This window comes from Thrips palmi, unplaced genomic scaffold (assembly GCF_012932325.1).
Source record: "Thrips palmi isolate BJ-2018 unplaced genomic scaffold, TpBJ-2018v1 HiC_scaffold_10, whole genome shotgun sequence".
NCBI classification, from domain to species: Eukaryota; Metazoa; Arthropoda; class Insecta; order Thysanoptera; family Thripidae; genus Thrips; species Thrips palmi.
This window is the reverse complement of record NW_023144621.1, coordinates 22,704,463-22,726,700: the sequence shown is the minus strand read 5'-3', so window position 1 is coordinate 22,726,700 and position 22,238 is coordinate 22,704,463. Positions and strand designations below refer to the sequence as shown.

Genomic DNA, 22,238 nt, shown 5'->3' with positions numbered 1-22,238 from the left:
ATAATCATTTTCTGTACAAGTAGAAATTTACAGTGCTTAATAACTTAACTGCCCCAGCTAAAGGATTTCACAAGGACTCAACAATTACTCCGGCAACAACTTGCTGATCAACAATTTCATAACACAGTACTTCACAACAATTTAATTTTAGCTTGAAAAGGTTCATAGTTCTCTTTTCCTTTCACATTCTATTTGATATTTTCTCTACTTTGAAGAAGAAAAAAAGCAATGTTGCTGCTTAAAGCAAGCATAAATATCACCCTCTTTGTACACCACTTAATTTGTACAGTAAAATGTTTTTCCTCTTATCACACAGGCTACAACTTTCAAAACGGTGAGGAGTTTTACTTGAAGAACAGAATTCAATTCTCCAATAAATCTCTAAAGTTTAAGACCTGCTTCAAGATTTAAGTAAAAAATATGATGCAGAACTACCTAATATTTTGAACTCTTTTGCTTCAAGACAGCTTGTACACACTTAGCCATAGTGGGTGATGCTCTGCTGATTGCGTCAGTCATGAAGAAATCTTGAAGTTCTTTAAGTTTAACATCCAATGGAGTAGAGGCTAACTGAGTCTTCACCGACTGAAATATAAACAAGTTCAATTAAAAGATGCACATGAAAAGATCATCCTATTCTGATGATATTACAAGATACATACCTTGGACAATTCAGTGGCCTGGGCAAAGTAGTTAGCATCTTCAGCAGAGCCATAACGAGTTAGGTTAGGAGCAACCTCAGTAAGCCTTTGCCTTACAGCATTAAGATCATCATACGGAAGGGGTGTACCAACAACCTGACACAGAAGAGGAAAACATTAAAATGGTAAAATAACTGAATATAGGTTGCAGATCCAGCTTATATTATTTTTAAAAAGACTCACTTCAGACAGTGCACGGATAATTTTCCAATCAACTCGTGCCATTCCTGGTGGGGTGACAGCTACTTGTGTCTGTTGTGTTCGGCCTTCGGTGTTAACAAAAGTGCCTTGTTTCTCTGTGTATGTTGCACCAGGCAAAATGGCATCAGCCATTGAAGCTCCCTGGTCTCCATGGTGTCCTGTTTAACCAAACAGAAAACAACAAAAGTTATTATTTAAAAAATAAAATAAAAATAAAGTTAGAGAGGAAAGGTGCCTTGGTATAATTGATATTTTTACCTATATAGACCACAAAACAGTCCTTAGGAAGATCAGCTCTAGTGATAGTGCCTTCATCGGCACCCAGCAGGAACAATACCTTGGGTGGGTTTTCACGGATTTCGCTTACACCTGGTTTGTACCCAATATCAAGAGCAGCAACTTGGGAAGCAACTTGTTGCAGAATATTGAGGATTTTCCATTCCTGAAGTAGATTTAACACATAGAACACAGTAAGTAAACATACTTGACATGAGCATATAGTAGAAGGCTGAGGGCTATTTTTACATACCTTGTTGTTCAATGCTGAGCTCAGAGACTGTGAAAGTTGCTGAACAGCTGCTAGAATTGCAGCAGCATCCTGCCGTCCGAACTGTTGGCCACCCAAAATTATCATGGGATTCTTGGCAGCTGACAATTTTTTGTTAAAGGGATGCTGACCAGATGCAAGCTTCTTCAATGTGGCAGTATCATCACCAAGATGCTAGAGAAAAGAAACATAAGAATCAAAATGAATAAGAAATCAGACAAAAATAAGCCTTTTAAGTTTGCTCTCCAATGCAGGGAGGCATACCTCATAATCATAGGTCAGGTCCACCTTGGGACCGAGGAGAGCCACATCACATTCCTTATGAATGTAAGTCTTGCGGATCCTTGCATTCAACAAAGGAGCTTCAAAACGAGGGTTTGTTCCAATAAGAAGAATAAGGTCTGCTTCCTCAATTCCTAAAAGTAAAAGAGAAGATAAGAAAATTATAAAATATAATTATGAACAATGAAAACATAGAAAGTAACAAGTTAAAGGCAAGCATTTACACACCTGCAATCTTATTGTTGAGGAGGTAACTGGAACGCAAATCTGTCCCAGAACCATCCTGAGGGAATGTGTGTTCAGTGCACAATGCTTCACCTCCAAGCCGGTTCAACAAATCTTTCAGGGCTACCAGAGACTGCAATCCAAATGACAACTCATCAGTAAACAAAAGAAATCAAATCAAATCAGAAAACAGTATTACAAGTATGCATACCTCTGCATCAGCCAAACCTCCAGCCACAGCAGCAGTTTGTTCTCCTGCCCGCAGCATAGCCTTGGCCACACTGACGAGGGCATCTTCCCACTCACAAGATACTAGTTCTCCCTTTTCATTCTTCACCATCGGAGCAACCAGGCGCTGACGTTTGAGACCATCACATGCAAATCTGGACTTATCAGAGAGCCACTCTTCATTGATTTCCTGATAATAAAAGTATGAATTTATAAAAGAGTTAAAATTCTGGCAAAAGAGATCACAGGATGACTTTTCTACAAATGCTCTACCCTCAGCATACCTCATTGAGTCTTGGAAGAATGCGCAGTACCTCACCAGTGCGGGTGGATACAACAATGTTACTTCCCAGAGCATCGAGTACATCAACACTTTCAGTTTTGCGAGTTTCCCATGGACGAGCAGTGAATGCAAATGGTTTGTTTGTAAGAGCTCCAACAGGGCACAGGTCAATGACATTACCTGAAAGTTCTGAAAGGAACATCTTTTCAACATAAGTTCCCACCTGTTTGAGAGGAAGAAAATGGTTATGTTAGACACATGCAATGGCTAAGAACACTACACATCAACAGCAATCTGAAAAATTTAATCATCATACCTGCATATCAGAACCACGACCAGTTGTTCCTAGATCATCAACTCCAGCAACTTCTGATGCGAAACGAATGCATCGAGTACAGTGAATGCAACGAGTCATGACAGTTTTGATAAGAGGACCAACATCCTTGTCTTCAACAGCTCTAAAAACAAAAAAAATCACCAACACTCAATATTTTTTTCTAAAATAATTTAATAAAACGAACCTAAAACTTTCAGTGCATTGGACTGACCTTTTGCCATCGAATTGAATATCAGTGAAACGGCTTCTGTCGCTGCCAAAAGCCATACTCTGGTCTTGGAGGTCACATTCACCTCCTTGATCACAAATTGGACAGTCAAGAGGGTGGTTCACAAGCAGGAACTCCATAACTCCTTCCCGGGCCTTCTTAGTCATGTCAGAGTTTGTTTTAATCCGCCACCCTTTCATTACAGGCATTGCACAGGCAGCAACAGGCTAAAACACAATATTCAAACAAAGGTTCAAGTGAAAAATTTTCAAAATTGAAAATAATTGTAAGCTGAAAAAGCTACTTACCTTCGGTGATTTTTCAACTTCTACCAAACACATACGACAATTTCCAGCAACAGCCAAACGTTCATGATAACAGAAGCGAGGTATTTCCACTCCAACCATAGCTGCAGCCTGCACAACAAAAACAGGCTTAAAATTTTGAGCACTTAATCAGTATGGACATTATTTTTTTAAAAATGTTATTAACCTGGAGCACTGTGGTTCCAGGCTCAACCATAACAGGCTTGTCATCAACAAAAACTTCAATTTTCTCTAGCTGGGCTGAAGTGGTTGAGAGATTTCTAAATGCAGGTGATAACTGCCGTAGATTGGGGAGGCTCAAGGCCCGATGTAAAGGTGCTCGAAGCATTCTGGAACAAGAGAAGGTAGCAAAATAAGCAAAACAAATACAAAGCGAAGTAAAGTGACCAGGGGAGCATATGAGTAGCCGAAAATAACTATGATCATTAAGTCTACAATCAAAACATTTAATAGACGCAAGTAAATAACTGATGACTGCGAAACGTTTCTTAAAGTGCAGTGGTAAATAGGACAAAATCAGCACTTTGGAAATAAAACAAGATGACAATGTAGCCACAGACGAGGAGAATCCTCATGATAAAACTAAATGACAGACACAGACAGTGGCAGAAAAGTTATGTTCAAAACTAGAACCTAACCTCAAGGAAAATATTGCATAACAACAACAACCTACCCAAATTTAGGGTATCACTGCATGATCATAAAATCGAAATTTGACGTTTTAATACTTAAAAAGTAAAAGAGGGCCACAAAACATAAAATGACCTTTAATTGGCATAACGTCACTTGTGCAAAGTGTTCAAGATATTATTGGAAGGAGATGAAGTACAGGACATGGGTCACAGGGCTCACAAGGGCAAAATACGAACCTGGCCTTTAAAAATTACGTTTTTTTGGAGATATGTTCTAAATGTTGTCGTTGGACGAAAGTCCTGCTGTTCAGCAGGTAGGTTCGGTTTGTTAAAATGCAGCAGAAAAGTTGTAGGCCCTCAGCCCATCCACAGCCTTTAAAACTTCAAACAGATGATATTTTGACCATAGTGGACCAGGACAGACAGACTTTAGGAACAGGCCCACTACGTCTTAGCAGTCTTAAGCCCTTTTAAGCCCTTTACGGAAGAAAGAAGAATCGAAAACAATGTGCAAACGACAAAGGGAGGTTGTAAATCATGATTGGCACATAAAGTGAACTCAAAAGGGAATCCCTGATGTGGCTTTCCGCGACACAGTCAAACCAAAACCATACTTTCGCGCCAACATCAATGACAGTTGACAATCGGCAATGACTGCCGGAGAGTGCTGCCCTCTGTGAGCTCTCAGGGACACTACTACTTTTATTTCTGAGGCACAGGGGGCGTTCGCGTCGCACGAAGCACAAGCTATGACGTCATATTTTTTAGTACACATTCGTGTTCAAAAGTAGATGGGTGTGTGGATGCTGCCGTTCGGTTTTCTCAAGTTGTGAACGTCCCGTGCCGTGGAATATGTGCAGTGTTTAGATAAAGTTTATCATGTGCTGTGTTCCAAAAATTTAAGTAGTCATGTTTCGTTGTATTCCCATGTTTAAGGGATGTAATCGGCAAGTGGAATATGTGAACAAGCGTCACTCTTCTCTTCACACCGTCCCAGAAGATATTTTGCGCTATTCTCGGAGCCTAGAGGAACTTTTATTGGACGCAAATCACATCAGAGACTTGCCGAAGGTAATTTTTCCTGCCCTGAACCTCAGCTAAATTTCCGTTGGTAGAATGAATGTTGGGAAATGAAGACAGAATGTCTTAACCCCACCAATTTTAGTACGTGTTTATGTATCCACGGACTATTGTTGTTATTTTTGTGTCTGGACTTTTATTTTTTCGCTTTTCTTGTTACTGCTTGACACCACGGCTTCTTGTTTGAAGGGAAGTCTGGAACATCGCTCCGAGCGTAAAGCTAACGGTTGCTTGTTGCGGCTACTGCTATGTGCCTAACCTTCATTAAGTTTCATCTCAACTCTGTTTCAAACTTTTTTCTGTCTGTAACCGGGACTTTTATGCACGTCGGTAGTGCCGGCTTGAGCTAATTTTTCATTTTAAATAGGTTTGTGTTAGGTCCAACTCTGTTTATGGAACTAAGTTCATCAACAAGTGGGGTCATGTCAGACCAACTTCAGTGTCCACAAGGTGCCACTCATTTCTTTTCTCCATGACTGAATACTTTGGACACCGTTTATATTTTCACCTCTTTTTCAAGAAGTTACCTTTAATTTATTTGTTTTTGTATAATTTTATTTTACTTTAGCCAATAAAATGCTGTACCAAATTGTTTGTCTGTTTTAAACAAGGTACCTTTTTTCTTAACGTGGGGGTAAGGTGAGGACTTTTTCCAAGTCTGGTGCAAATTCATACATGCCTCTGTGTATTGATTCAAAACATTCTTGGCATAGAAAATTAAAGTCAGTTGAGAGAAATTTGATTTTAAAGAGACTGGTTTTAAACCATGTTCCCAATCAATGGATTAGGATTTATTGTCTTATATATCAGTATATCTATATCAGAATGTAGGGGAAGACATGTCTCGGTTGGCCTTGATCCAAGGCTGATTGCAAGCATTGCTCGTCCTTATCTCTAAAGTGAACTACGCTCCATGTGTAAACCTCCAATCAAGTGCCTTGCACCCATCCTAATATTACTTTCCTTCTGTTTGCATCTTTTTCAGAATTTTTTCCGTCTCCACCGGCTGAGGAAACTAGGCCTTAGTGACAACGAAATTCGGCTGCTGCCCCCTGACATCCAAAACTTTGAGAATTTGGTGGAGCTGAATGTGTCAAGAAATGGTGAGTACAGCACTGATCTCGTTCAGAGAAACAGAATAGATGAAAGAAGTCTTGTCTTGTTTCTTCCTTCCTTTCATTTTTGTTTTGAGTCAGCCGTCGATGGGGGGTCGGGCAGGTGGTCCTGGTGGTCTTGGGCCGACTGGCTTGGACCGTGGACAGTGCGGCACGGGGCGGTGTCTCTGTGTCACGACGGCATGCGGGCGGGGCGGGGCGGGGCGGGGCGTGGTGGGCTGCCGCCGCCGCCGCGGCGCGTGCAGAGCCGCCTTTCGGGAGGATAATGTCCGTGTGTCTGGCTCTAGCTGGTGCCGCCGGCTGCTGCCGTGCCACTGGAAGAGAGCACTCTCACCTCACCTCGGACAAGGGCAAGGCCACCTGCCTTGCCAGCACCTGTACTCGCTCACTCCCTCCCTATCAAGAGAAGGAAAGGACAGAAATTTAATCGCGTTGTGCCGCCAGCTGTCATATCAGTCCGTTGCGAATCGACTCGCACGTTCGAAAGCTGTCAAAACACTAAGATATTGGCTTTGGCACTTTCGAGCGCTTCGTAGCCGGCGGGACATTATCTCGATATTCCCCCTGCCCCGCCCTGGCAAACTTCCCCGCCATGCTACGCCGCTACGCGCCGCTACGCCCTGCCGCCGCGGAGTGGCGCGGAACAGGGCGTCGTATGCCCGGGTGATGCACGGCGCGCCGCGGCGAGGGGAAAGGGGCCGAGGAGGACGGAGTTTGAGGACGCTGACGCTCTCGGACGGGATTTATTTTCTCCCCCGAAGGCCCGAAGGAGGGAGGAGGAGGGTCCCGTATTATTACGTTATCGGGCCGCGCGTGCTCGCCGTGCCCGCCGTGCTTGCATGCCGGGGACACGGCGGCGCGGCGGCGTAGACTCGCCGGATGGACGGGCCGACGGGCCGGGCCGCTTGCTGCTCCTCTCCTCGCCCAAGGTCGCATTCCAGAGCGGTGCTGCGGTGCTCCGAGTTCCGAGGCTCGCTACTCGCCGCCGCCGCGCCGCGTCCTCCAGTCTTCCAGTCGCCTGCCTAGCAGGCCTAGCAGGCCTAGCAGGCCTAGCACCGCGGAGCACTCTTGCAGGGCTGCGGCCCGCCGCGTCACCGCCGCCACGCTGGAGGAGGAGGACAAGGGGGACATGCACCAAGAGCGCCATCCTGCTTCGCTTCACCTTGGCCGTCGCCGTGGTGTCCGTCCGGTTCGCCGTCCCGGAAGCTGCCCGGAAGTCCCCCACCCCTTTCTTCCGTCCATACCGTCCTCCGTACCGCCCCCTTCCCTCCCCTCAAATCTTGAGACACATGCACGCTCGCACGCACACGCCGGGCTGAGGCTGCTGCCTGCCACTTCCGGCCTCAGCTGCCCCCCCCCCCTTCCGCGTTTCCCGACGCGTCCAAATTTGGCCTGGGCGTGGCGCGTCGCCGTGGCGTGGCGTGCCGTGTGTGACGCTGCGGCGTTGTTTGGCGTTACGCGGCGTGGCGCTATCCTGCGCTCCTTTCATTACCCCTTGCCCCGCCCTCCCCCTTCGCCGCGCCGTGTTTCGCCGGGGGAGGGGGAATTAGTGTTTGCAAGTAGTCATTACGCCCAATTTGCCGCCGGAGGTAAAGAGACGATGAGGTGCGACGCCGCGACGCCGGCAGCGGAGTGGGATGGCTTGGGATGGGATCGGATCGCCGCGGCACAGTGGGCCAGAAGACCGGTGGAGGCGGCCGAAACTCTAGACGCGTTTTGAGCTGCGGAGTCGCTCAGTGGGACTCGAACGGAACGAGTGACCCCACCAATGGATTGCTCAGCGAACGAGGAATCCATTGGTGGGGTCACACGTTCGGTCCGAGTCCCACTTAGCGACTCTGGAGCCCAAAACGCGTCTAGAATTCCGACCGCCTCCACCGGTCTTCTGGCCCACTGTGCGCGGTGCGCCGTGGTCTTTCTCACGGTCTTTCCGGAAGCGTCTTTCATCGGACGCTTCATTATTCGGAACTGTAGCTCCCTCCTGTTTTTCTCTCCCCGCCGCTCCACGCTGGTCCCGCACCCCTGGCCCTCCGCCCTCCGTCGGTGTGACGGCGACCCGGTCCGCTTTCGTTCGTCATCCTCGTGGATCCTCGTCGCCAGTGTACCGTCGAGTCCCCTAAAGTGGGACGATTTTTACGGAAAATCGTCTGTTATTCACAGAATAACGATGACACCGAAAATCGCCGGGGATTTAAGAATCTTCATGTCAAAACACGTCTTTTACCGAAAACAAATTTTTTTCTCAGCCCATGGGGCTCCAGTAGGAGCAGCAAGAACCGTGTCCCAATTTAGGAGCCAAAGTCTCCTAAAGTGGGACAAAGTCCCCTAAAGTGGGACACGTTCATTCGTTTTCGCCCAAAAACTGCAGTAGCAAAAAATTTCTTAACATGAATTATGTCCTAAATTAAATTTGGAGCAAGATTGGTTCTGAAGTCTTTTTCGATATCTCGACTGGTTAAGCTGATATGAGCCTCTTCAATCAATTAGATTTCCTTAGATATATTTAAATTAGAAACAGCCGTAGCGCCTAAACCAATTGAAATACGGCGAAAACCAATAAAACAAAATGGTCTTAAAATTTAATTTCTGATCAAAACCATTTTATGAAATTTTTTGCTCAGGTCATATTTTATAAGTTTCGAAATGCACGGCAAGAAATACATGTTGAAATTTTGAAAATTAAAAACCGTTTACCCGGCAACTTTTTTTCTAAAAATTTTTTTGTTTAAAATATGATTTTACGCAAGATTTGTCTTATGGTCGATAACGATATCTTTGTAGGTTAAGCCAAGAGGAAGCATTTGCTTTCAAACATTGACTAAATTTTGTGCTGACTTAAAGCGTACCGAATAACCGTACTTGCCCGACTGCCTGGGCCTCCAAACCGACCTGGCAACCTAATATATACAAGGCAGCGTTTGTAGGACGCTGGAGGAGAATGTAACGCCTCTGAATCGGTCAAAACCTAAAAGAAACGAAGGAAATGCATGTGTCCCACTTTACAGCCCCTCAGAAGATTGCTTCCCACCGTAAAACGAAGCGTCGGAAACAAATTTTCTAAAGTGCATCTTGTAGATAAAAGAACGCGCTACAACATGTCTGAAGTCTAGAATGGTCCGAGCATCAACGGCTCGAAGCCCCGAATCCGCGCTAGACGTCTGAAAAACTTCTCTTTTTTTCTGCATCAAATTCCAATTTTCAAGATTTTTTGGGGGAGGGGGTATGAGCGGGAACAAGACACTCTGTGCGGATATGGTCTTGGAGAGGTCCTACCGTCTCAAAAACATTTTTTACATCGCAAAATATCCACGCTTTGGCCGTTTACGGCCTACAATAGGGAAAATAGTCAAAATGTCCCACTTTAGGGTTCGTGTTCACATTTAGGGGACTTGACGGTAACAGTCCAACGAACTTTCCGTTCTTTGTGGTCACCTCCTCTGGCGACCTCCGAACCACCGGCGCCGCCGCTGCCCTTCTGGGTGCGGCCGACGACGCTGCTGCTTCCGGTGTGTCACCGTCACCGATAGGCCGAGTCGCTGAACAGGACTCTAGCTGTGCGTGTGACCCGACCCCACCAATGGATTCCTCGTTCGGAGAGCAATCCATTGGTGGGGTCACTCGTTGGGTTCTCTGTATAGCGACTCTGGAGCCGCTAAAATTTTGGCCACCTGCACCGGTCTTCCGGCCGACTGTGCGTTGTGCGCCGCCTCCCCCACTGACCATCGCTGGCCTTGACACCCGTTGCAGCGGGGCTGTGTGCCGTGTGTCGCCGTGCTTAGTGCCCGCAGACTGACTCCGAGAGTCGTTTTCGTCGCTCTGTCTCTCTCGCACTCCTGGGGCGTTCCGTATAGGCGCGAGAGAGACAGAGCGGCGAAAGCGACTTTCGGAATGAGCCTCCTGTCCTCCACCGCGGTGTTCGAAGAGGCGCTAATTGGCGGCGTGGCGGGGGGCGGCGCGGCGCCAAGGTCACCGTGTGTTAATGGGCCTAGAGGATGGCGGTGGCGCGGCGCCGCCGAGTGTGCCTAGTGTAGTGTGCCCGCTGTCCTTTGCACCTCATCTCCCGGCTCGTCGCTCCGCCATGGCGCGCCACCCTGGGCCACCCCTGCAGACAGATTCCGCGGGAAGCGCTTCTGCCTCTCTCTCTCCCTCGCACTCGAACTCTCGTGCGGGTGCGAGAGAGATAGCCGCACCGCTGCCGCCACACCGCCGTAGCATTAGGCCACACACACACTGACTCGCAGACGGCCGGGCGGCCAGTCGGACGCGCACGCTGCAGGCTTCTTGCACTGCGTCGTGCCAGGCTCGCCAGGCCCGTCGGGCTTCCCACACCAGGTGGACAAGTGCATGCTAGCGCTGCCAGCGCGCCCTCGAGCGCCGCGCCCCTCATTGAGGCCCCGGTCACGGCGGCCGTGGCGGCGGCCGCGCGGCGAGCCAGCCAGCCAACCCCTTGAGCAGCGGCTCGCCTTTCCTCCCAGCGCCCCTCCGCCCTTCCGAGAGTCGTTTTCGTCGCTCTGTCTCTCTCGCACTCATGGGGAGCCCATGGGGTGCGAGAGAGACAGCGACTGAAACGACCCTCGGAAGTCGGCTGACCGCCGCGCTGCGCTGGCCGGGCGAAAAAAGTTTAAATTGAATTGACTGCGCGGCCGCGGCCCGGGGTTGAACGGACTCTGGGCTGCTGCGTGGCTTGCCTGGCCCTCGGCCTGGCGGCCGCTGCCTGGCGGCGGTGCGGCGGCGTCGGCCGGGCAGAAGAGGCCGGCGAACGAGGGGAGGAGCCTCGCCAGGAGGTGGAGGGAAGCCAGATAACCGCACTGAAAGGTGTTTGAGCGGTCTTGAATAATCGTCGCTTTGGCTAAGAATCCCGGTCGGTGCCCTGCGGCCTCGTTGCTGGCGCTGGTCTGACGCTGGCCGGCCGCCAAGGGGCCACCACTAGGCCCTGCAGGGCCGCGGGGGTGCGGCCGGAGCCTCGGCCGGAGCGCCACGCTCTGGACGTCGGCCACCTCGCGGCCGCCGTGACGCCGCGACCGCCGCGGAGCGTCGGGCTGTGCGGCTGCGCTTTGTCGGGGCGAGTGATGCAGGACCGCGGCGCCGCGGTGGCTGTGCGCGTGTTTGTGTGTTTTGACGCCGAGCCGGCCAGTGTAGTCGTCGTGCTTTGGTCGGGCTTGTTTACATGGGTTTGTTTTTTTCGCTCGCTGCGGGCTGTGCTGCACTGTGCTGCGCGGTGCTGCCTCGGCCCCCCCGCCTTTTGTCTGGGCCTGTACCGCACTGCGGGGGCCCTGCGGACGACGGCCTGCCGCGGCCAGCCGAGGGCGAGTTGGTGTTGGGGCGGCCGCCGTCGTGGTGGACGCCGCCGTCGCCCTTTTGTTGGACGCCCCGCTCTCCTCGGGGAAGTCCCTCGGCAGCCGTTTGCCGCGTTAGTTTGCCGCCGCGGCGGCTGTTGTTTTGTGTGTCGCGCTGTGCGCGTGTGCCGCGCTGTGCCGCGCTGTGCCGCGCTGTGCCGCGCTGTGCCGCGCTGTGCCGCGCTGTGCCGCGCTGTGCCGCGCTGTGCCGCGCTGTGCCGCGCTGTGCCGCGCTGTGCCGCGCTGTGCCGCGCTGTGCCGCGCTGCCTGCCGCGCTGTGCCGCGCTGTGCCGCGCTGTGCGCGGGCCGCGCTGTGCCGCGCTGTGCCGCGCTGTGCCGGCTGGCCGGGGCGCTGTGCCGCGCTGTGCCGCGCTGTGCCGCGCTGTGCCGCGCTGTGCCGCGCTGTGCCGCGCTGTGCCGCGCTGTGCCGCGCTGTGCCGCGCTGTGCCGCGCTGTGCCGCGCTGTGCCGCGCTGTGCCGCGCTGTGCCGCGCTGTGCCGCGCTGTGCCGCGCTGTGCCGCGCTGTGCCGCGCTGTGCCGCGCTGTGCCGCGCTGTGCCCGCCCCGCCCCGATGCGGTGCGGTGCCCACGCTCAGCGGCGCGCGGCTCGCCGTTGCGGTGGTCGTTGTTGTCGTCGGCTGCACTGCCTGCACACCTTTAATGCCGATGCCCCCGTGTGGCCCGCCACGCCCCGCCCCGCCACACTTGTTGAATCCCGCGGCCACGCCGCCCCCCGTGAAAAGGGCAAAGGGCAGCCAGCAGAGATGTTGTTGTTGACGTCGCCGTCGTCGTCTTTTCTCTTCATCGCGTTGTTGTTGTTGCTGCTCCGCTTGCAGTGACGTGCGGTCGCGTAACGCCACGCCCGTTATCGCCCCGCGATGTGCAGCATTTGCAGCTCGCCTTGGCCCAGGCCTTGAAGGCCCTGCCCAGCCGTTGCAGCACGGCCGGGGCGGCCGAGGGGGCGGCGATACGGCGGCGGGTCATCCCCCCGCGCTCGCTGCCTCGCTGCAGTGCCCGCTGCTGGTGGCGGACGTCGTGGACGAACGTGGTCGGCATGGATGAAAGGCTCGCGACCTCTAATGTCACGTGCTGGCGCCGCGAAGCCGCGAAGAGAGATGCAGGAAGGAAAGGCAGGAGAGAGAGAGAGAGAGAGAGAGGGACGCGGCACTGCTGTGGTTGCTGTCGTCTTTGTGCGCGTTGGAAATATAAAATGGTCCGCCGCCACGGCTTTGTTGTTGTTGTTGCTGCCGGGCGAAAACACTGGGTGCTCGGGATTGGGTCGGATTGGATTTGCCTGCTGAGAGGACTGTACTCGCTGGGTGCTGGCTGGCGGGCTGGGCGGACTCATCAGTGCTGGCTGGTTTTCACTCTGGTTCTATTTTAACTAAGCGTGTTCTTTGCGGTCTTGTTTTTTTCTTTCGCTCCGTGTTTGAATTTGTGCAGACTCGTTAAACTTTTAATTCCACTATGTAGAGTCCCGCGCTTTGCTGGAGCTGCCGCTGCCACCGCCGCCGGGGCCGGGGCGGGCCGGGGCGGGCCGGGGTGAGAGAGCTCTGCGACCTATTCCAGTTGGGAAAGGGGGGGGGGGCAGAAGCACAGCACAGTCGACATGAAAGGAAAGGGGTCGGGCCGTCGGGCGTGCCGGAAAGGACGCAGGCAGGCAGGGCGCACGGAGGCTGAAGGCTCGGGGGCGCCTCCCCGCCGCGCCCTCCGCTCCGCAGCTCCGCCGTGGGGCGCTTGTTGCCTATGCCCTTAAGGAGGGTGGCTCGGGGGAGTGGGGCGTCCCTCGGCGTCCCTCCGCCAGACCGCGGCTTAGTGCCATGGCGGGTGGTCGGCTATTTCCGGCGTCAGCAACAAGCTTCATTCCACTCGAGTCGACCCACCCCCGACCGACCCGAAGCGCGAAGCTCCGCTGGCGCGCCGAGCCCTCGGCGGCCCTGGGCAGGGCCCCTTCTGAGCAGGCGCGCCGCTCGCTGGGGCTTAGGGCGGCTGGGCTGGCTGCCGCTGCGGGCTGTCCTTCTAGCTGCTGCCCCGATGTTCCTCCTCCGTCTCTGTCCCCCTTGATGGAGCTGCCCCGAGGCGCCGTCTTTGGCCGCCTCTGGCCCCACCCACCTGGACCTGGACGCCCTTGGTGCGCGGCAGGGCCTTGGGCAGGGCGGCAGCGCCGAGGGCAGCGCGGCCTCAGTCTGAGTACACAGTACATTCGGGGCGCGCGTACTTCTTGGCTGTTCGGGGCGAAAAGTTGCAAGGCCCTTTTGGAGGCGGGGCGGAGTTGGCGGCGTGGCCCCTTGCGTGGCCCTGGCCGCGGCGGGGATGATCTGGCCGGAGGACCGCGGGCGATGCGAGGCGCTGCGCAGTGAGAGCGCCCGGCCCGCCCTGATGCCCGGCGTGCCGCGGCGTGCCCGGCGTATTATGTTTGGTCGTGTTTGCCCTCGCTAATTTAGTCTGCGAAACCCTAGCTGCAGGGTCGGCCTGGCCACTGCCTCGGCCGGCCGCAGTCACTTCTCGCTTGGCGCTCCGGCCATGCGCGTTATGGGACTGGCCGTGTTTGCGTTGCGGGGCGCGGCGGGGCTGGTCGCGGCGGGGCGGGGCGTGGCGGGGTGATGCCAATGAATGCCGGCCATGCTGGCCCTGCATGCCCTGGCCTAGCCGGCGTAGCTGCATCGGAATATCGGCGGCGCCTCCACTCCACGCCGGGCGGGGCTGCCCCGCGCGCGTCCAGGGCCTGCAGGGCGTGGCTGCCGTGGCCGCTGCTGCGGCTGCACCGGGCAGCGGGAGGAGGAGACGGAGGCCACTGGGCCGGACAGGGACAGCCAGACGGCGAGGCGAGGCGAGTCTGGCAGTGTGAGTGCTGTGTGCAGTCCAATGTGGGCCGCCGCCCAGCCGCCCTTTGTCTGGCTGCACGTGCACTCGAACCGCAGGCCGCAGGGAAGACCGCAGCACCGCAGCGACGTGTAGTGCCGCTAAAACACGGCCGGGCCGAGAGCGGAGTCTCGCCGGTCTTGCTCTGCGCTGGGAGGCTGCTCCGCCCCGCCCCGCCCCGCCCCGCCCCGCCCCGCCCCGCCCCGCCCCGCCCCCCAGAACAAGTATGAAGTGGATGTGGATGGCAGGGCGTCCGGCTAACCCAGTACCGAACACCGAACCGCGCCCGGGCCGCGCCCCTGCAGCACTCTGCCTTTGTTTCGCTGCGGCGGTGGGCGGTTTGGTCGGTCGGGCGGGCATGCCTGCACTTTGCCCGCGTCGCTGTCGAACATTAAATTGGATTCTGCGGCGTGCGGCGTGGCTCTTGGCTTCGGGTGTCCCGTCCCGGCGTCCCGACCGCGGCTGACCGAGAGTAGAGACCTAGAGGTCTCTAACCGAGAGACGGCGGCAGGCAGGCGACGCGACGCAGGCGGCACGGAGGTGTGTCCCGTAGCCGTGCTGCTGGCCGTGCCGGTGACGGGCCTTGCCGCAGAGCCGCATGGAGCGCAGAGCTGGCCGGCGTGCGCGCGGTTTTCTAGTTTGGCCGTCGACCTGCCCAGCAGACTCATGGGCAGGGGCAAGACCCTCGACGCGGTGCCCCGCTGCTGTCGTGGCGGAACGCAGACGCGCGCGACGCGCCGTCGACGTGGACGCGGACAGCGGCGACCTTTCCCGTCCTACAATGGGTCGGTTGATGGGTGGCGGCAGTGGCGGTGTTGGCGCCAGTCCGCTGCCGCCGGTGTTTGTCTGTTTGTCTTTAATATCTCCGGTTTCCGCGACGAGAGCGGACGGCGCGCAAGGCCGCAGGGCGCAATGTCATGAGATCGCGAGCGAGATTTTGCCATTTTCATTACGGCCGCTCCCGCCCTCCGTGGGTGGGCCCTCCGTTCGCTTCGCCGCGTTCGCCGAGGCGTTCGCTGTTCGCTGCTGTGCGCTGGGCCCCGGGCTGCGCCGCTGGCTGGCCGCTGTGCCCGGGTTATTTCCGTTTTGTTTTGCCGTGTGCACTCGCGCTGCCTCGCGTTTGCCCCGTTGTACGAATTTGCATGCTCTTTGGATTGAAAAATGTGGGGAAACAAAAAAGGCGCGCGCCAAACGAAACGTGCGGGACGCGGACCGTTTTTCCCCCCGGATCGAAGTCTACGCGGCGTGTGATGACCCCGCCCCGCCTTTCGCCGACGCCCACTCGCCCGTGCGGTGCCGTGCGGTGGAAGGTGCGGGTCCAGCCGGCCGGCCGCCGACGCCGTCCTCCGGAGTGACGCACCGCGGCGGCGGCCCGTTCCGTCGCCGAGACGTGAGACTTCTTTTCAAAGCGCCGAGATCGGCAGAGATTGAGATTCCCAACCTTCAGAGCCAGGATGGTGCCGTCCACGCCGTGAATGCGATCATCGCTGGCCATTGGCGTCACTCGCTTCGCCCATCGCGGTGGAGTGCCGTTGTTACGGCATCGCCCTGCCGGTCGACTGCAGCGACCCGACCGCCGAGGGGTCGCGTCTCGCCTTCTGGTCGCGTCACCGCGGCGCGGCGGCGGCCAAATATAAAAGCAATATCTCCGAGGCTCGGGTCCGCGAGGTCGCGAGGCGAGAATAGCAATTGGGCAGCGCGGCTTATCTGCGGCGCGTCGACCCTGGCCGACCCTGGCCGACCCTGGCCGACCCTCGGCGACCTTGCCGCCCTCCTCATCGTGGTCGTCAAATCCGACATAATGCGGCGTCGTTAGAGGCGTGACCCCCGTCATCCAGCCCGGCCGCCCCGCCCCGCCCCGCGTCGCCCCGCCCCGCGTCGCCCCGCCCAGCCCGTCGGCGGCGTGATAATGAAGTGACAAATTGCGGGCACGCGACATCGCCGCCGCGGAACAGCCACGCCGTGCTGCGCTCGGTGCTGCGCCGAGCGCCGTCCTCGGGAGAGGAATGCGATTTGTTTTCTTGTCGCGGATTGCGGTTCGTTTTCTTTGGACGGCCGTTGCCTGCCGTGTCGCGCGGCGGCTTCGACGGGGCGGCTTCGACGGGGCGGCTTCGACGGGGCGGCTTCGACGGGGCGGCTTCGACGGGGCGGCTTCGACGGGGCGGCTTCGACGGGGCGGCTCACGGCGCGGGCGGGGGAGTTGGGTTTCTGCTGGCCGGGCGGGTCGGGCCGCCACCGCCAGTGAGTCAGCCCGAGAGAAACCCGCCCGGAATCAATTTGACGGCGGCGGAAGGGCCGGAAGGCCGCCATGGCGGTGAATGGAAGTAGGAAGGAAACCCGCCTCGGTCGCGGGCCGAAGTTGTCGCGCTGCTGGAACTTGGAAGCCGCCGAAAGGCAGACGATCATTTGTGGTATCCAGCCATTAATCGCAATCGCAATCGCCTGCGGGGTAGGCAGACCCGTTGAGCTCGCGTGGCTTGCGCGTGCCTACCCGCCGGGCGTTCCGGCCGCGGGGCGCCGGCGGCGAAACTCCAGACGCGTTTCGAGCTCCAGAGTCGCTAAAAAGGACTCGAACCGAAAGTGCGGCCCCACCAATGGATTCCTCGTTTGGTAAGCAATCCATTGGTGGGGTCACACGCTCGATTCGAGTCTCATTTGGCGACGTCGGAGCTCAAGACGCGTCGGGGACTCTGACCGCCTCCACCGGTCTTCTGGCCCACTGTGCGGCGCGGAGCTGAGAAACGTGAGGCGGGGGCGACGAGGCGGGGTCGCCCTGCCCTACCGTCCTCGGCGGGGCGTTACGCCTTGCCTAGTCAGCCAAACAGCACGCGCCACGTCGAGCGTCGCCCTGCCCTACCGTCCTCGGCGGGGCGTTACGCCTTGCCTAGTCAGCCAAACAGCACGCGCCACGTCGAGCGTCGCCCTGCCGCGGCGCTCGGCTCGGCGGCGTGGCGGGCGGAGCGGCCGGCCAGACTGCCTGCTGAGCGCGCGCGGCGCCGCTGGCGGCTGATAGCCTCGCCGTGACTCACACACGCGCAGCCTGACGTCACGGGTACCGCGGCGTGCAATGGCGTGCCTGGGGCCTGACGCGGCGCTGTGTGTGAGTGTGTGATAGCGGTGCGCGATTCCGCCGCCTCGCGTTGTCGGAGCTGTAGTGCTGTAGTACGCGCTGCTGGTGGTGGCGTGACGGGCGGCCTTTCCAGCCGCGAACCGCCCCGCCGCGCCGCGCCGCCTTCGCTCGGCTGCCAGCGCCGCCAGCACCTGACTTGTTTTGATTGCGCCGGCTTGAAATCGCTTAGGCAGCCCCCCTGGTGAGGAGGTGGCCCCAGGGCACACGCCCCCCTCCCCCCACCCCTCTCGTGTGTGCACGGTCAACATGCACTCCAGTTTGTGTACGGTGAAGAGCAGAGGCAAGCCAGAAGGGGTGGGGGTGCTTGTACACGTGCCCCCCGTCGGCCCCCTCCCCCTTCCTCTTCGTCCTCCCGAGAGCCCTTCGTAGGGCTTGATGAGCTCATCAAGGGATGACCACCAGGCACGCCGAAGCGCGCCGGCCCAGCCCGGCCCGTGTGCCCTACATCCCGAGTCCCGGCCTGGTGCTGGTGCATGCACCCATTAAAAATGTAGCGTACCCTCTCGAGGATGTACCTTTAAATAGCGCCGAGTGCGCCGCCGCGCTGTTGCCGCGCTTTGCCGCGCTCTGCCGGACCGCGCCGCGACGCGCTGCCCTCGACAAGAACGAGGGCCTTATCTCGTCCCGAAGTCCCGACAGGTATTTGTGGGTCGATGGCGGGGCGCGGCGCGGCGCGCGGCCCTACCGGCGACGCGTGGAGTGCGAATGCGACGCGACGTCCGCGGCGCCGCGGCCCGCGGCGGGAATTTCGAGTCGCCCGGGCGTTGCCAGAGTCGCTAGGCAGGCGCTGTGCTGCGCTGTGCTGCATTTGCTGCACGTCCTAGATACGTGTCGCGGCGCGCGCTGCATGCTCGTAAAGTGCTTCCCCGCGATAAGGGCCCTGGCCGCCTCACAGTGGGCCAGAAGACCGGTGGAGGCGGCCAAAACTCCAGACGCGTTTTGAGCTCCAGCGTCGCTAAATGGGACTCGAACCGAACGTGTGACCCTCACCAATAGATTCCTAGTTCGGAGAGCAACCCATTGGTGGGGTCACACGTTCGGTTCGAGCCCCGCTTAGCTACTCTGGAGCTCAAAACGAGTCTAGAGTTTTGGCCACCTCCACCGGTCTTCTGGCCCACCGTGCGCCTTGCCACCGCGCCGTCGCGGGTCCACGACGAGACGGTTATTCATTTGCCGGCCGAGTACCGTACACCGCTACACCCTCCACCGTGGCGCCGCCCCGCCTCACTTTGAACGGCCGCGAGCCACGGCGAGCCTCGCTGCCGTGCTTCCCTCGCCCTGCCTCTCTCGCACCCATGTGAGACGCCTCACGAGTGCGACGGAGAAAGAGCGCGGCGCGGCCGCTGTTCGGAACAAACCTGCCGGCTACACACACGCCCGCGGCGGGGCGCGCTAGCGCGCTTGGCAGCGAAGTTTGGCAGTTTGAGAATGGAGGGAGGGCGCCACGGGCACGGCCGAGCAGAAATTGGGTTGCAGCTCGTCGCCACGGCACACACGGCTCCAGAGGGGGGCGGCTTGTGTGTGTGTGCGCGTGCGTGTGTGTGAGTGTGTTTGAGCGTGCGTGCGCCCCCATCCGAGGAATAATTGATAAACTCGATGAAAGCAAGGCGAAGCAAGACGGGGCGAGGGGCCGCAAGGGGGCCGCTCATGCCCATGGCGCTCGTCTTTCCGCTCCTCCCCCGACGCGGCGCCTGGGCCCCGACGCGGCCCCGGGCCCCAGCCGGGTGATGCCGAAGGATCTGAAAGATCGTTTCTCCGCTGCTCTGTCTCCCTCGCTCCCGGGAACGCCCCGTCAGCGCGACTGAGACCGAGGGAAGAGAGCGGCTTTTCGGCATCGCCTGCTGGCGAGTGGCGCCCGCGGATCCCAGGCACGCCCGGGTACGCCCCGTGCGCTGTGCGCCGTCAAGTAGGTCCCGCTGAAGCCGCGGCGCGAAGGCCGAAGGGGTTGCTGCTGGAGCCTGGCACACTGGAGTCGCTGGAGCTGCAAGACGGATGCGCCGCGCGGCTGGCCGCGGCTGGCCGGAAATCGCGCGAGTACTGTTTGCGTGGTACTGTCAGCGCTGCCGCCCGCGAGACCCCCTGTCTCTTCTCGGCCTCTCGTTCCGACTCCCTTCGACTCGTTCCGACTGCCGCGTCAGCGTCACTCGCCGCGGCGAAGCACTGCCCCCCATTTGTGGCTTTCTTTCGACATGGTTGTATAAATTTGCATGGGCCGCCTTCTCGCGAGGCGCGTGCTGCGCGCGGGGGGCCGGAACGGCCGGAACGCCGGTCCTCCCCGAGGTGAAAGATTTTTTCTTTTCGCTCTCTCCCCTATTTTTGTTTCTTCGTGATCGATAAAGCCGCGAGGGGCGTGCTTGCCGGCTGCTTTTCGCGTGGCGCGGTAAAAATGGAATAGATTTGGTCCCGTTGACGGCGCGCAGAACCCACCCTGCCGGCCGCGCTCACTCTACTCTGCTCGCCAAACGCGTGACGCGTTGGAGTTCCTGGCGCGCGTGGGTGAGGCGGCCCGCGTGCACCGCGGCGGTCGAGCACGCGCACGCAGTGTAGTGCCACCCTGCGCGCCCCGCCGGCTGCGAATCGATGCTCACGACGTGGACGGACGCGCGGCGGCGTGCGCGGCGTGCGCCCGGTTCGTTTTGTTTTGGCGGCCGCCGGTCGATGGCCGCCCGATGCTTGGCCTGGCCTGCCGTGTTACGTTCTTGGCCCGCGGCTGCGGCCGGTGGCGGCCAGTGGCCGGTACGATATGATCGCCACGCCCCGGCACGCCGTCCGGTCCGCGCCGTCAACGCCGAGCCGGCCGAGCCGCCGCGCGGCCGCGGGAGGAAAGGAAGCGCCCCGCTTGGCTCCGCTACGCTTCCGCGGCCCAAGGCCCCAAAAGCACACGACCAGGCAGCCCGGCCATGTGTGCCCGCCTGGCTGCCTGTTGGCTGGCCGCCTGCCTGGCCAAGCCCGGCCCTGGCGGACTGGGTCGGACTGGGTCACGCGGCCGCGCCGTGCCGAGCCGCGCCGAGGACACGCGGCGGTGGCGGTAGAGTGCGAGTACCCGCCCGCTGCTGGGGACTGCTGGGTGTTGTTGAACCGAACCTCCTCGAGGCGCCTCGACGCCTGGCTGGGTCGCCGGGCTGCTGGTGGCCAGCGCGCAGAATGCAGCGGACTTCCTGCCTGGTGCGTGCTGGGCGCTGGGCGGCGCTGGGCGCGTCGCGTCGTGCCGTGTCCCTTCCCTCGGGACGGCGGCTGCCCCCATTCCTGCGGGACACCCACTTGTCCGGGCGGGGCGGGGCGGGGCGATGCGCCACTCTCACGGCCCGTACCGCCGTACCGCGCGTACCGCGCTGGAGCGATACCGCCACGCCGCCTCCAAGGCCCCCGAGGCGCCGCGCGGAGCTACGTGTACGCCCCGCCCCGCCCCGCCACGCCCCGTCCTCCTGATAAGGGTTTGACGGACAGGTGCGGCGAAGATGGGGAAGTCGGAGGCTCCGCCGGAGCGGCGGGCGGCAGAGCGATTCCGAACAGCGCTGTCTCTCTGTCTCTCTCGCACTCGGGGGAGGGCCAGTGTGGGTGCGAGAGAGACAGCGGCGCTGCGGACCCAGGCATGCCAGGCGTCGATAAGGGAGCCACACTGGCTGGGGGCGTCTCCCTGCTGGGCGGGGCGGGGCGCGGACGACACGTCTTGGAGTTTTAAGCGGCGCTTTGGCGGTTTAGGGGAGGGGGGCTGTGGACACTGGCGTGGAAGGTAAAAAGGGGAGCTTTATGCGCTCTGACGGGCCTGGCGGGCCGGGCTGGGCTGTGCCCGGAGCAGCGCGGCGGAGCGAGCAGAGCCCCCAGAGGGGCCCCCAGCGAGTACTACGCCGTACCAGTGTACCAGTAGCAGGCCCGCTGCCGCGCGCTGCCGCTCGCTGCACTCACGGCGCGCCACGCCTACACACGGCGCACTCGCTCTGCGAGAACAGAGGCGTCCATTGGGGCCGGCGAGCGCGGCGGCGCGGCGCCGCTCAATGGCGATGTAGTGTACCGCGTAGCCGGCGTAGCCCGAGCCACGCACGCCGCCACGCTCGCACGCAGCCCGCGCAGCCCTCGGGGCGCCGAGAATAGCCGCCAAGAAGGCTAAATGTGGCGCGAATGCGCGCTGTCGTCGTCAATGGTGGGGGCCTTGCTTTGCCTCCGCGAGCACAAGGGCCTCCATCGGCGCGCGGCCGGGCGGCCAGGCGCCGCGCTTGTTTGACGGCGACAAACACTCCACCTGGGCGGACTGCGGACTCCCAGCCCCACCCTCCGCGGCGTGGCGGTGCGGTGCGCCCCGGCGCCGACAAGAAGCGCACAAACACGAGTCCGGCGACGGGGAGCGCCGCCGCGACCACTGGCCAGGCCGACCGGGCCTTGGTCTGGCTGGCAGACGTCCGGGGCAAACAGAGGGCCCCATTGGGGCTGACTTGAGCGTGCTTTGGCCGCGAGGACGGCGGGGCGGAGCGGGGCGGGGCGCCAAGGGGGCGTGCTTGTACGCCCCGCTGGCGGTGCTGGCGGTGCTGGCGCTGCAGGCCCTGCTGGCGATGGGCGTGACACCCTCGCTCGCGCATTAACACAGCGCTGCGTAAACACTCGACTCTGGTGCAGGCGGCGGCAGCAGCAGGCTGGCCCCGGCTGGTGCCCCCTCCCCCCTCCCCGGGCCTGGGCCGTTCCGGCTGGCCGGTCGGTAAAACGCTCCACGTCCGCCTGCATCCATCCCAGCCAGGATGCATCAGCAGGTCC

General features: G+C 58.8%; 2 protein-coding genes across 8 annotated transcripts in view; one reads left to right on the top strand and one right to left on the bottom strand.

The window, feature by feature from the left end:
• Positions 1-348: 348 nt before the first annotated feature.
• On the bottom strand, positions 349-4,363 carry LOC117652253 (NADH-ubiquinone oxidoreductase 75 kDa subunit, mitochondrial). 2 transcript variants are annotated; one of them, XM_034397018.1, is made up of 14 exons: positions 4,208-4,363; positions 3,505-3,667; positions 3,321-3,428; positions 3,016-3,239; positions 2,784-2,925; positions 2,469-2,690; positions 2,168-2,374; positions 1,960-2,089; positions 1,714-1,865; positions 1,432-1,623; positions 1,161-1,344; positions 885-1,060; positions 663-797; positions 349-585 (listed from the first exon to the last, which is right to left on the bottom strand). In XM_034397018.1, the coding sequence occupies exons 2-14, from the start codon at positions 3,664-3,666 to the stop codon at positions 436-438; spliced, it is 2,184 nt and encodes a 727-aa protein (XP_034252909.1). In that variant the 5' UTR covers position 3,667; positions 4,208-4,363; the 3' UTR covers positions 349-435. The 2 variants fall into 2 exon arrangements, with proteins under 2 accessions (XP_034252909.1, XP_034252918.1); XM_034397027.1 differs by having other exon boundaries at positions 4,226-4,359.
• Positions 4,364-4,709: 346 nt separating this feature from the next.
• Positions 4,710-22,238, top strand: part of LOC117652222 (protein lap4-like) — a 49,425-nt gene continuing 31,896 nt past the window's right edge. For 3 of the 6 annotated variants that reach the window (XM_034396985.1, XM_034396995.1, XM_034396973.1), the window contains exons 1-2: positions 4,711-5,041; positions 6,036-6,153. In XM_034396985.1, coding sequence (XP_034252876.1) covers positions 4,880-5,041; positions 6,036-6,153 — 280 coding nt within the window. In that variant the 5' untranslated portion in view covers positions 4,711-4,879. Of the gene's footprint in view, positions 5,042-6,035; positions 6,154-22,238 lie in introns of all 6 variants that reach the window. The other 3 variants (XM_034396979.1, XM_034396965.1, XM_034397003.1) reach the window with 2 other exon arrangements.

Excerpts from the sequence above, each read along its gene's own strand:
- LOC117652253 (XM_034397018.1), bottom strand. The coding sequence starts at position 3,666 with ATGCTTCGAGCACCTTTACATCGGGCCTTGAGCCTCCCCAATCTACGG. Across the intron at positions 3,429-3,504 it reads CTGGAACCACAGTGCTCCAG|GCTGCAGCTATGGTTGGAGT; the intron begins GTTAATAACATT and ends TTTGTTGTGCAG. Across the intron at positions 2,691-2,783 it reads GTCGTGGTTCTGATATGCAG|GTGGGAACTTATGTTGAAAA; the intron begins GTATGATGATTA and ends CCTCTCAAACAG.